The sequence below is a fragment of the Miscanthus floridulus genome, chromosome 5, assembly GCF_019320115.1.
Source record: "Miscanthus floridulus cultivar M001 chromosome 5, ASM1932011v1, whole genome shotgun sequence".
NCBI lineage: Eukaryota > Viridiplantae > Streptophyta > Magnoliopsida > Poales > Poaceae > Miscanthus > Miscanthus floridulus.
This window is the reverse complement of record NC_089584.1, coordinates 125,348,774-125,360,939: the sequence shown is the minus strand read 5'-3', so window position 1 is coordinate 125,360,939 and position 12,166 is coordinate 125,348,774. Positions and strand designations below refer to the sequence as shown.

General features: G+C 43.2%; 2 protein-coding genes across 4 annotated transcripts; one reads left to right on the top strand and one right to left on the bottom strand.

Moving 5' to 3' along the window:
- Positions 1-3,291: 3,291 nt before the first annotated feature.
- On the bottom strand, positions 3,292-9,086 carry LOC136450671 (exocyst complex component EXO70B1-like). 3 transcript variants are annotated; one of them, XM_066451230.1, is made up of 3 exons: positions 8,916-9,086; positions 7,071-8,841; positions 3,292-3,829 (listed from the first exon to the last, which is right to left on the bottom strand). In XM_066451230.1, the coding sequence occupies exon 2, from the start codon at positions 8,701-8,703 to the stop codon at positions 7,117-7,119; it is 1,587 nt and encodes a 528-aa protein (XP_066307327.1). In that variant the 5' UTR covers positions 8,704-8,841; positions 8,916-9,086; the 3' UTR covers positions 3,292-3,829; positions 7,071-7,116. The 3 variants fall into 3 exon arrangements, with proteins under 3 accessions (XP_066307327.1, XP_066307326.1, XP_066307328.1); XM_066451229.1 differs by lacking the exon at positions 3,292-3,829 and adding an exon at positions 3,987-4,222; XM_066451231.1 differs by lacking the exon at positions 3,292-3,829 and adding an exon at positions 3,987-4,222 and having other exon boundaries at positions 7,071-8,837.
- Positions 4,218-7,077, top strand: LOC136450672 (GDSL esterase/lipase At1g58430-like). Its single transcript, XM_066451232.1, has 3 exons — positions 4,218-5,505; positions 5,612-5,867; positions 6,165-7,077. Exons 1-3 carry the CDS (start codon positions 4,897-4,899, stop codon positions 6,350-6,352), a joined length of 1,053 nt encoding a protein of 350 aa, XP_066307329.1. The 5' UTR covers positions 4,218-4,896; the 3' UTR covers positions 6,353-7,077.
- Positions 9,087-12,166: the final 3,080 nt, after the last annotated feature.

The window sequence follows — 12,166 nt, the reverse complement described above, 5'->3', positions numbered from 1 at the left end:
GTACTCCTCGAGGGAGAAGCTTTTGAAACTCTGAACTACAATGTTGTACTAGAACCATTGCTTGGTCATGATAAGTAATTTAATGAACCAGGGGATGCCCCTCTTGAATTCTAAAAAAAATAGGAGCATATGGATGTGCATGGTAACCTTGTAGTCCAATGTCCTATTGTAAGATGTCTATATAAATTGTACCTAATTCAAGTATATTTGCATCTCCAACCCTTGCACTATTCCACATAGATTGCAAAAAAATAAGAAATAAGAAATAAATGAGGTGCATAAAAATAGGGGAAAAGGTAAACTAAGAGGGTCTTTCTTTTCCATAAAAAAGACTCCACTTCTTTTGTTAGGCAAGGCATGAAGTAGGACTCGATTCAAACCTTCTATTCCAGTCAATGGGCGATGGTGATCCTACGACGGGCAGTGCTTAGGTGTCATTAGGTTTTGGCTTTTGGGATTGGTGTAGCGGTTCAATATTTTGGGTGGGTAGAGGGAGACAGATCTGATGGCTGCTGAGGTTAGGGGTATGGTCTCCAATTAATGGTAGCAGCGGCAAGAGGTCAAGATGCGAAGGTGGCGGATAATGGAAAACGCAAGTTCAAGAAGCAGAGGTGGCGGAGGCGTCAGATCGGATGCCTTGGCACTCGACAAGCCTTGTCAAAGAGGTTACTAGCAATAGGATTTGAATGGTGGCAGTAGTCACCTACCTCGCATAGAGATCCCAGCAACAGAGATGGTGTGCTGCACGGTGACAACAACGGTGGTGGCGGAAGCGGCAGTGGCGAGGAAGACACTGAAGACCACAGGAAGTGGGGTCGGTATGTGAGAGCGATGGTTGATGGCGGAAATGGCAAGGGGATGGGTGAACTGCGTGAGGGAGGGGAAGATAAGGAAATCGGTAGGTGGTGGGGGATGAATGTGGATGGGAATGTGGCTTGTAGTTGTGCTCGTTGCGTGCGGAAAGGTACGGTTTGGAGTGCGGGAAGGGCTATTGGCATATTGGTGTGTGCGACACCGCCCACCGCCCACCGCCCACATTTTGTAGGGTCCCACCAAAGGATCAAGCTTTATCAGGCTTTAAATTACCAAGTCATTCCATGTTGGTTGATTTGATCTCTCTCAAGAGTTTGATTCCACTCTATGGGATCATCACAATAGTAGAAAATAGACTAGTCAATGTTGATTCTTCTACAATTTTCTACTAAATATAGCACAACAGGAAACTAAATACCATCTTTACACACACAATTATCATATTTAAATTTAAAGCCTTCATCAATAAGATTGTAGGGAACGGGTGGTATCCATGTAACCCAAGAGACATAGAGGGGGAGGGGGAGGGAGAGGAAGAATTGGGTCACTTAAAACTATCCTAGGTTCTGCTTAAACTGCTTGCTAGATAATTATTTACACCAACAGTGGTAGACAGATAAAACCTCAAGTGCGCAATTGTTAATGTAACTTTCACCCAGGACCAATAGTATTCTAGAGTATCGATTTCCACAGGGGAACATGAAATGAACTAATAAAGAATCAGGTTCGTCCTAGGATGCCACAAGGGTATATGACAGATTGGGTAGAGAGGATTTATATGTTTATGAAACTAGAAAGGTAATAAAGTAGATACAAATGTTGTTCACTTTGGGTCACTGGATGCCACTTAGCAACGAAAATGGCTGAGAAGGATGCTAAACCGCCAAGCAAGGGTGGACCTACACTTTAAGAACTTTCCCAGACATGGTGGAGTATAGAGATCAACAAGGTTGTCACCACCTGTTAACTACCAAGCCAAATCGTGGGGCAAGCCATAGACACATGTAAGCGTATAGCCTAGATAAAACATCTACACTATATCTTACTAATTTAATCCAGATCTCAATGCCAAATCAGGTGTGAGCGGTGAACCCATGGACAACTAATGTAAACACTTACCAAACCCCAAGGATCAATTACCATAAAAAATCTCTGATGTTTACTTACAACAAGCCCGCGTCCGCCAAGGTATAGCCTGAGGAAGATACCGATAGGACGACTCTTCCCTGCACTCTCCTCACTCTCTCCCTATTTTCTAAGCTCTAAGTGGAGTACGGCTTCGCCTACATATGATTGGAATGAGTTATTTCTCCTTGTCATGTTGAGAGTGAGGGAGTCCAGATCTCTAAACTAAATCTCCAAAAATTAGACCATGCCACTCGCCAACTGCCTATGTGGACATGCTGATTAAAGTTCCAAAAAAAGCTCCCTCTCTACTCTCTCCCCTTGCAGCCCCTCTCTCTTGTACTCTACATCTCTTTGTCTATTCCATTGGTCGTTGAGTGTGTGCCTCTAGAGCACAAGTGTAGCCGCAAGGCCGGCGATGCAGGCAAGCACGCAACCGTAGCTACGAGGCGAGCATGGGACCAACAAGAGATAGAGTAGGGAGTGGACACGGACGAGAGGGGAAGGGAGGGATTTTTCTGCAAGTTTTACTTGGCCTCATCCACGCTAGCACAACCACGTAGGCATATAGATGTGATGCGGTGGGATTTGAACATCTACTCGGACGCGACATTAGTTGAAGGACCCATATGCTCACTTTTTTAGTTAGAGGAATTCATGTGATAATCCACAGATTAAGCATAATTCAAATCCATCGAAACAACTAATCGAAAAGGATCTATGCTGCTCATGACTGAGAGCATGACTGGTAGTTTTGAATAACTCCGCAGAGCTTATGCAAGTTCACTCATGAGTCGTGATATCCATCTGCCTAAGGTAGCTAGCCTCTGAAACACTACCAAAGTGAGTCAGCAAGGATCACTACGAAGCCTTTCCAAAAATGCCCTAATAAGTTAGTAGAAACCACTTCTTACAAATAATCAACCGAGTGTTTACTTTCCGCAAGTCATGTACTTGTTTGCAATTACTCATACAATTCATTAAAACAAATGATGTTACTATGTTTTTTTCTGAAGATACTATGTTTTTTGTTATTTGTAGTAACATATGAACATTTAGCTATTAACTGCTCATATAAGGATCGAAGTTTATCCTAAATTTTACCAAATTTATTTTATCTATCTACCATATTAAAGAAGCAAATTGTAAAACTAATTCTCATAGTTGTACCTAATGAAGTTAATTTGGTGTCATAAATTTTTTTTCTATAAATTTAGTCGAAGTTATGATAGTTTAACGCAAGGGAGTATAATCATTATTATGATGATAAAAATTCTCAATAAGTTGAAACCCGTATCTATAGAAAGCTTATTATAATTCTCTACTAATTGAGCCACATCTTCCTCCCATAAAGGATTCTCCCAATATTCATGATATTTTCCTTAAAAATCTTGCTTTTTTTTCCCTTTCAAACACAGTAATACATTTCTGGAAGGTCAGTCCTTTCTTGTCAGACTTCTGCAAACTTCATCTGAACACCTCTAACTCAGACAGTGGTAGAACATACCACCACCACACACAAAAGCGTTCCGACGTAACTTGTGACTATAAATTGTGGACAAACCAGCATATACCACGAAAAATGATCTGGCGGGTCCGATTTCAGTGTACCAGTAACTTCATCTCGATTCAGACGACGCACGCATATTAGCGGCGGCGGCGGAAACCTGAACTCCTGAACGTAGTTCAGCTTTGCCCGTGCTGCCGTGCCATATGGCCATCAGGCCATGTGGAAAGTGGAATGGAGGGAGCTGGACTGATTTGCTTGCAGAAGTCCCGTGAGCTTGCAGATTGTCCCGACTCCCGACAGACGTCAATCAAACAGGGAAGCCCTCCAATCCAACACATCATCCATGTATTGTTGTGTGGGTATGGCGTGTACACTTTTGTCCTACAGCAAATATTGATCTGTAAATTGTTTTATTGCGGCAAACATTTGCTTGAAACAAAATGAGAAAATAAAAGAAAAATAAAAGTCTTTGCTCGAAAGAAAATCAGGAGTCGCTCTTGGAATATCATGCCTATCACAAGAAGCAGACCAAACGGGATAGCAACCAAAATCGCTGGCACTTTACTAGAGCCAAACCATATTGGGATACTCAACATAGAATCTGTCTGAACTACGCCACACAAATCTGAAACAGGAATCTGAACTCCAAGATAAAAAAAAATGTAACAAAAATTGCTCAGTATGTTCACTTTGCGCCAAATTCTGCACTCTGCACAATAACCAGCACATGCTTTGCATGCCGTCCACCAGCAGTAAGCTGCATAGTCTTCGGCTCTACAAAGATAATCAAACCATGAGTCACTAAGGGTGTGTTTGATTTAAGAAATTAAACCGATCTAAATAATATGATGCATCAAGAGTTCATTTATCAAATTTGGTGGAATGACTTTATTCCTCGTACTAGTGCAATTATTACTCCCTCTGTCCTTTTCTACGAGTTCATTCATGAAATTTGGTGGAATGACTTTATTCCTCATACTAGTGTAATTATTACTCCCTCTGTCATTTTCTCAGTGTCACCTAAATTTTTGTGCATATTAAGTTTTTCTAAGTTTAACTAGATTTATATAAAATATTAGTAACATTTTGTACCTCCAAATAAGTATATTATAAAACTATATTCAATGATTAATCTAATTATATTTATTGTACACCATAAATATTAATAATTTCTTTATATATATTTGGTCAACTGAGTATGATTGACTCTTCCTCTCATGGCATCAAAGTTGAGTATGTGAGAAAATAATGGACTAACACATTCCTCAAATCAAATACCATAAAGGAATGACATTTTTGAAAACCGAGAAGATATGCTAGTTACAGAACATCAGCTAAATATTTCCAAAATTTATTAGTCATGCAAGTGCCCTCTAGCCTAGAATATATAAGCACCCATAAGACTAAGACTAGGAGGAGATTAAAGCGGAGGCAAGCAAATCGTTCTGATGGCACAGGCACACCCTGTTCTCCTAGTCCTTTTGCTCTTCCTCTCCTCCACTGCCATTTCTTCCTCCAAGAGAATTCAGCCGAAGTTCTCGGCTATCTTCTACTTTGGCGACTCAGTTCTCGACACCGGCAACAACAATCATCTCCCCACGGTGGCTGTAGCGAACCATGTTCCTTACGGAAGAGATTTCCCAGGGAAGAAACCAACAGGGAGGTTTTCCAATGGCCGGCTTATCCCAGACCTCCTCAACGAGAAGCTGCAACTCAAAGAATTCTCACCGCCGTTTCTGGATACAAGGCTGTCAAGCAACGACATGGTGACAGGGGTGAACTTCGCATCAGCTGGTTCAGGATTAGATGACCAGACGTCGCAGCTGTCCAATACTCTACCAATGTCCAAACAGGTGGACCTCTTCAAGGACTACCTCCTCCGGCTCAGGAACATTGTTGGGGACAAGGAGGCTTCCAGGATCATTGCCAGCTCTCTGATCTTTATCAGCTCAGGAACCAACGATTTCTCACATTACTACCGTTCGTCGAAGAAGAGGAAGATGGACATTGGTGACTACCAAGATATTGTTCTCTGGATGGTACAGGTTTATGTCAAGGTAAAACTAGGCATCTCCTCCTTTTGAGCTGTCTCTCCTGAATTCTTCTATTACACTTCAAAAACTAGGCATAACACTACTTTCAATTCCCTAAATTTGAATGCAGGAATTATATGACCTTGGGGGCCGACAATTCTGTTTGGCAGGCCTTCCGCCGTTTGGTTGCACACCTATCCAAATCACATTGAGCAGAGACCCTGACAGGGCATGTGTGGATGAGCAAAACTGGGATGCTCAGGTCTATAACTCTAAACTTCAAAAATTACTTACAACTTTGCAAGGCTCACTCCATGGAAGCAGAATTGTGTACTTGGATGCATACAGAGCTCTCATGGAGATCCTGGAGAACCCGGCAAAATACGGTAACGTTTTCTGTTATGCCATGGCTTATACACTAGGAGGCTGATCACAGAACTGTGATGGAAGTTGATCACAGACTTAAAGTTCTGAAACAGAGAGAATGCCTTAAATCCTAGCCAATGCAGTAGTATTGTGCTAGACTTGGCAGCCAAAACCTAGTGGCTGGCAGAAAACCAAACACTTAGTAATTCAATTGCAAAATGCATGATTATTATATTTTAGTTCTTTCTTCATGTCAGCCCAGAGTTTGACTTGCTGTTAATCATATCAATTCTGACAAAGGTTTGCCATGGTAACAGGATTTACAGAGACAACACGAGGATGTTGCGGGACTGGGCTCAGAGAGGTTGCTCTGTTTTGCAATGCATTGACTCCTATCTGCAAAAATGTGTCATCCTATGTATTTTACGATGCTGTGCACCCAACAGAGAGGGTTTACATGTTAGTAAATGATTACATAGTCAAATACGTTATTCCACAGTTTTAATTAATCAAATACCCAAATAAGGTTTTCTCCTTGTATTAATGCACACAACTAATTATTTTGCCTTCGTACTTTTTAAGTCCAGTATAGAAGAGCTTCTCGTATGTCACCTATCATCGTATGCATGATGTATTGATTACTGAACAATGGATTTATGAGAACTAGGTAAATAACTCAGTCTCCCCCAGGATGTCAGGTATGCATTTTACAAGTGAAGTTAAAGCAAAACAGAATTGCAATGGTTAAACACAAATATTGTAGGTTCGGCTACGAGTTCCTTGAAAGGCAGGGCTATGTCGCTACGATATCATTCATCAGCTCCAATGCAAAACGAATCTTCTGCCAGTTCAGTATGAAAAGGTTAGAAAACCAAGTAGTGAGGAATAATATACTGGCTACATTATGCTCATATTAGTCATCACAGACGTTTGATCACATACAGAACAAGTTTAGTAGCGAACTAAACTTCCTTACAATTTTAGTCTTCTAGACTCTAGTAAATAATACTAATGATGGTAAAATTAGACCAACCTAGGAGCCTAGGAGGAACTAATTGCTAGCATACTATGATGCTTGCATAGGAGACCCAGTTGCTACAGGAGTTCATCAGTTCATGTGATCCTAGTTAGTGAAACATGAATTACTGTAACATACGTATGTCAAAGTAATAGAGATGACTGAGACCAAACAGGCCCTTAGAAACACAACTTACAGTACAAACCTGAGAAATTAAAAAATGTCAGAAAGCTGCAGCCAGAAAAGCCACTCTATGATTTGGCCATTGCTTTGAACAACCGCTGAATCCGTGACTTCACGTCCTCAGGTCGCACATATGAAACCCCTACAGCCTCTGTTGCCTTTAACATATCAATTGTATCCCTGTACACTGGAATAACCAGCTCCTCAACCATAATGCTCAAATTCACTGCTTGCTGCTTATCCACCAGTACCCACCGTGACTGCACCTGGCAAATAGCTTCCACAAAGTTATGGAAGCGGTTCAGTTTCTCTAAAATAATACTCAAACTACTGTCAGTCTCAAGTATCGCTATGGCCCTCCCCCAGGTAGCCCGGCGGTATTCCAACACCCATTGCTGAACCTTTGCAGATATTACCCTGGTCCAATCCTCACCCAGCAAGATCTTAAGCTCGCAACCATTGACTTTCTTGATTATATAGATCCCATTGTTGATCAGGAAGACACAGCCAAGAGGAGCATGACCATAAATCCTGGATTTGGACTCAAGATTCCCTATCAGCACATCCACAATCCAAGCAAAGCGGATTGCCAATGATGATGTGGGACGGTCAGGGTCGATTGGACATGTTTCAACACAACCAAACTCCACAAGCATCACTTCTTCCAGAGTATGGCGAGATACGCAAGCTGCCATAAGATAGTTCATCACATACCTTGTAATCGGATGCAATCCACCATCTGGTGGTGAAGACTCGCATGGATCACAGCGTATCAGTTTTTCTAGAGCCACAAATATGCCCTTAATTGACAATCCAAGGCATTCACGAAGAGCAGCTACCTCATGATCAAAGGCTTCATCAAGTACAGGAAGAATATCAGTTAAAGCATCATACATGTCAACTATGCGGAAGAGACTCTCTGGGTTATGTCCAGCAGCAGCAATAACTTTGGCAAAGGACAGGAGTTGAAGAAATGGTTTGCATGCGGTGGCAAAGGCAAGGTTAGTGTAAGATGTAAATTCTTCAAAGATGCAATTGCATAGGTGACGCTCACTTGGGATTAAGATGTGGAACACAACACGTATTGCAGGTATCCAGCGCATGATCTGAGTCTCAAGCTCCTCCCATGATGTTGACTTGGACAATTCTTCCAAATGAGCATTGACCCCAAGTCGAGCAATACTCTCATCAATGAAGTCGCGGCGTGCAGAAGCATAGGTCTCCGCGCATGTATCACCAAAACCAGCAGCGATCATCCTTCTTGCGATTCGATTTGCCTCAGTGACTACACCCTCTGGTAAGGCATCAACAATGATGTCAAAGTTTCTAACTGGTTGGGCTACAAAGGTGTGGTTGTCATCTTCATTTTGGCTTCTCTTGAAACTGTGGTCACCATGGTCATCACTGCAGCCAGATGTACCCACCAGCTGCTGGAACTCATCCTTAAGCCTCGTGGAACATCGCTCTAGAAGGAGATCAAAGCTCTCAAGGAGCACATGATCCGCTGAGGTGTTCTCAAGGCCATGGATGGTGGAAGTTAGTTCATCCACAGCTTCTAAAAAGGCGTCAGCATCATCAGAACTGGACCAGAGAGACCGATCCAAGCTCAGGAACTGGGAAATCAGATCATCGAGTGCTTGCAGAGTTTCCTCCATGTCAATCACTAATGCTACAAAGCAAACACCCTTAAGTCTATGCGGATCTGTAACTTCAAATTTGTGAGCCTCCTAAGCCTTCAGGGCAAATCATAGAAGAGGATGGTGCAACGCAGTTCAATCATCTCCAGTCTCTAGCTGGCAAAATGGACCGGTTCAAACATTTCATATTCATATTCATATCATAAAAGAACTAAGAGTGTGAAACGTACCTCACAGAAAGCGAATCTGAAATTAAGGATGCAAAACTTTATCTTCCTAGTAGCACTAGATGCATCCAACTTGACCTCCATACAGATGAGTTACTGATGTTCCAAATGATGCAAAATCACAACAGACCACCATTTATGTACGAGGTGCAATGGGTGGTGGATACGGACAAAACCATAGCATTACATCCATCTATGCTGTTGGTGGCTGTTGGGGGGTCACAATGAGCTTATCTCAGGATAGCAACATCCAACCACACAGCCACCAGACATCACTTCGTGGCAATTGTACTCTTTGACTTTTCTTTCAACCAATACACATCAAGTAGTTGAAATCTAAAAGGCAAGCTTTGAGAAACAACACAAAGGTTTGCGTGGAAAAAAAAATACTTCCTCCTATCGTAAACACAAGTCCATCTGGGTTTGTCCTTTTTTTAAAAACCATGAAAACAGCAGGGGAGGCCCCCACTGTAAAATTTGTATTGAAAAAAAAAGGAAAGAAAGCTGTACAAGAGACTAAAAACTGTACAAACAAAACAGCAAAGTCTAGCTTAGCCTGAGGAGGGCACTGGAGATAGGCAAGAGAGTCTACAATCTAAAAGAAGTAAAAGGGTGGGTTTCTTTGCAGCACACAGTCTATCTTGGAGTCTGGCTTCTCTGAAATCGAGCTTCCAGGAGGTAAAGGACCGGCAAGAGGGCCCCACTGCCTAAATCTTTTTTTAACTTTCATTATTATCAATATCCCAAAATTCATATAGATTAACAACGGAAGTCTAATGCTCCTAGATTCCTCATAAAGACGACAATAACATACAACAACAACATAGCATTTCAGTCTCAAGTAAGTTGGGGTAGGCTATAGTTGAAACCCACCAAAAGCCTCAAGTCACGGTTCAGGCACTTCAATAGTTGCTTTCCAAGTACTCATATTCAAACATAGATCTCTAGGTATATCACAAGCTTTCAAATTTTTTTATTACCTCTCCATATCAATTTCGGTCTTCCTCTACATCTCCTCATATTATTAGCATGGCTTAGGACTCCACAATGCACTGGTGTCTCTGGAGGTCTTCTTTGGACATGGCCAAACCATCTCAACCGATGTTGGACAAGCCTTTCTTCAATTGGTGCTACCTCTAGGCGATCACGTATATCATACTTCCAAACTCGGCCCATTCTTGTGTGACCGCAAATCCATCGCAACATACATATTTCTGCAACACTCAGTTGTTGAACATGTCGAATCTTTGTAGGCCAACATTCTGCTCCATACAACATAGCTGGTCTAATCGTCGTTCTATAGAACTTGTCTTTTAGCTTTTGTGGTACCCTCTTGTCACAGAGAATGCCAGAAGCTTATCGCCACTTGATCCACCCTGCTTTGATTCTATGGCTAACGTCCGCATTAATATCTCTATCCCTCTGTAGCATCAATCCCAGATACCGAAAGGTATCTTTCTTAGACACTACTTGACCTTCCAAACTCACATCTCCCTCCTCCTGTACAACTCCACCAAAGTCGCATCTCATGTATTCGGTTTTAGTTCTGCTCAATCTAAAACCTTTAGACTTAAAGGTCTGCCGTCATAACTCTAGTTTCCCATTTACTCCCGCCTGGCTTTCGTTCACTAACACTACATCATCGGTGAACAATATACACCAAGGGATATCCCCTTTTATGTTCCTGGTAACCTCATCCATTACAAGTCAAAGAGATACGAGCTTAAGGCTGACCCTTGATGAAGTCCAATTTTAATCGGAAAGTAATCTGTGTTACCATCGTTTGTTCGAACACTAGTCACAACATTGTTGTATATGTCCGTGATGAGGGTCACGTACTTTGATGGGACTTTATGTTTGTCCAAATACCACCACATAATATTTCTTGGTATCTTGTCATAAGCCTTCTCCAAGTCAATAAAAACCAAGTGGAGGTCATTCTTCTGTTCTCTAAACCGCTCCATAACCTGTATCAATTTCTATTTAAGATAATACTTTTTCTTACAAATATTGCTAGTCCAAGTGCAATATTGAGACTCGCTGTCCTAACTCCTAATGGACTTATATTTGAAATCCGAGTAAGTCATAGGAGCTAATTACTAAATTCAAGGATGTGCTATGTCTCACGGGCGCATATGTCAAAATCCAAGACCAATCCATACATAGTTAGAAACTTAGAATAAAAAGGACGTACCCAGTGCAGAGAGCTCCCGCTCTGTGCGGGATCTGGAGAGGGGTGTTAGTGGCAAGCCTTACCCTCGCCTGTGCAATGCGAGGAGACCACGACTCAAACCCAGGACCTTCCGGTCACAGGCGGTAAGACTCTACCTGTCGGTGTTTTGGAACCGGGGGTCCCTCAACCAACGAGTGAATTTGTGCTGCGTGCCCCTAATCCCGGATGGTGATGCAAAGAGACACAAGGTTTATACTGGTTCAGGCAATCGAGGCCCTACGTCCAGTCTGAGAGATCGATCTTCGGTTCCTTGCACCGGAGTGCTCGTAGTAGGGGGTTACAAACTAGGTGAGAGAGGGGAGCTAGCCCCAGGTCTCGGCGAGGGTGGTGCGGGCTGCTTGAGGCAGTTGTTCTCAAGCAGCGTAGAAGTGTGTAGTTCTATCGGTGTGTTCGTCTTTTCTCTCCTCTCCCTAGAAATGGCCCCGGTCCCTCCCTTTTATACTCTAAGGGAGAACCAGGGACGTCCATACATAGCGCTCTATAAATGGGGGTGGCGTGTCCGAGCCCTGTAGCCGGCCACTGTTGTGGTATGGTCGATGGAGTGGCCCCGTCCTTGTCGTGCAGAAGTGACGCGCCGGTCATACTTGATCTTGTGCGTCGTGGGGCTCCAGTACAGGCTTGATGCAGGACATGGCGGGCGACGTGCTGGTCATCGTGCGATGACAGTCATAGGGAGCTGTGGCTCTATAGATGCCGAGGCCGAGCCATCGCGGGGGGCTCGGCGGACATGGATCCTCAGGCTGCCGAGCCCCTGAAGCAAACTGCCGAGGCCTTGGAGGGAATTATTGGTCCTGGGTACTGATTCCGAGGCCACAGTATCCCAGACGTGGCTCCCCACGCTGCAGTTGTTCTCAGAGCAGGAGTTGGCAGCACAGTGAGGCATGGGCGTCAACCATGTGCATAGTGGTTAGCACAGTGGCGGGTAACCCCTGCCCAGTCCGGGCGACGTGCTGGTCATCGTGCGATGACGTCGTAGGGAGCTGTGGCTCTGCAGATGCCGAGGCTGAGCCATCGCGGGGGG

Excerpts from the sequence above, each read along its gene's own strand:
- LOC136450671 (XM_066451230.1), bottom strand. The coding sequence starts at position 8,703 with ATGGAGGAAACTCTGCAAGCACTCGATGATCTGATTTCCCAGTTCCTG.
- LOC136450672 (XM_066451232.1), top strand. The coding sequence starts at position 4,897 with ATGGCACAGGCACACCCTGTTCTCCTAGTCCTTTTGCTCTTCCTCTCC. Across the intron at positions 5,506-5,611 it reads TGGTACAGGTTTATGTCAAG|GAATTATATGACCTTGGGGG; the intron begins GTAAAACTAGGC and ends ATTTGAATGCAG. Across the intron at positions 5,868-6,164 it reads GGAGAACCCGGCAAAATACG|GATTTACAGAGACAACACGA; the intron begins GTAACGTTTTCT and ends CCATGGTAACAG.